The sequence below is a fragment of the Penaeus monodon genome, chromosome 33 (genome assembly GCF_015228065.2).
Source record: "Penaeus monodon isolate SGIC_2016 chromosome 33, NSTDA_Pmon_1, whole genome shotgun sequence".
In the NCBI taxonomy this organism is placed as follows: Eukaryota; Metazoa; Arthropoda; class Malacostraca; order Decapoda; family Penaeidae; genus Penaeus; species Penaeus monodon.
The window spans coordinates 33,457,308-33,458,102 of NC_051418.1; the positions used below are offsets into that span (position 1 = coordinate 33,457,308).

At 40.6% G+C, this 795-nt stretch overlaps 1 protein-coding gene across 1 annotated transcript in view; it reads left to right on the forward strand.

The window, feature by feature from the left end:
• Window positions 1–795, forward strand: part of LOC119594422 (uncharacterized protein DDB_G0286299-like) — a gene marked incomplete in the record, with an annotated part of 4,328 nt that overhangs the window by 2,674 nt on the left and 859 nt on the right. The window contains 3 exon segments of the mRNA XM_037943482.1: window positions 73–227; window positions 357–494; window positions 612–707. Of these exon segments, the coding sequence (XP_037799410.1) occupies window positions 73–227; window positions 357–494; window positions 612–707 (389 nt within the window).

Below are 795 nucleotides of genomic sequence, written 5' to 3' on the forward strand. Positions count from 1 at the left end.
TTGCTCTGGCGGCTCATTCCTATTAAGCATTGTGGCGTTTTCAGCCTATTTCTCATCTCTGCTTTTCCCCAGTTGGAGCTTGAAGGGGAGCTGTTGGACATGCATGCCAAGCGTAAGACTGATATCAGTGAGCGAACGATCATCATCAGAATGAAGAAATTCAAACAAGAGTACATAAAGCAGAGGCCAGATATGTGCAAGGACGCGCTCTTCTATGGCATAAAGTTGTAAGCTCCTGTGTCTCGTCAGTTGAAGTTCTTGTCTCTCGTTTGTTAACCTGGCTATTTGTAAATATTGTATGTAGTTTAGAAAGTATAAAGTTTATTTGGTATTAATTCTATTCTCTTGATGTGTAGTGGAAAATTGTGCTTCGTGGTTTACAAGTCGAAGGCGGAGGCTGAGAAGAAGTTGAGTAAGCTGAAGAAAAATCCAGAAGTGAACCATGCATGGCACTGGAAGCAGCAGCAGATCAATGCAACGGTGAATCCATACACGTAAGTTGTATCCCTTGTCCTGTGTTTGTGATACATGGGAGGTTAATAAAGCACATACTAGAAGATGCTCATTTTATTTTTGTGGGATGTAGCATATAATAAAAATCATTGCTGCAGATTGTTTGTTGAGCATTTACCAGAGGGGACTACGGAGGAGGAATTGCAGAAAACGTTCCCAACTGCCACCACCATATGCTATGATACAGACAAGCAGTAAGTATGCTTTTCTTTTCATTTTGAAGAAATGGAGAGTATCAGTAATTCTTGATTTATGGTTGAATTCCGTTCTGGAATTCACACC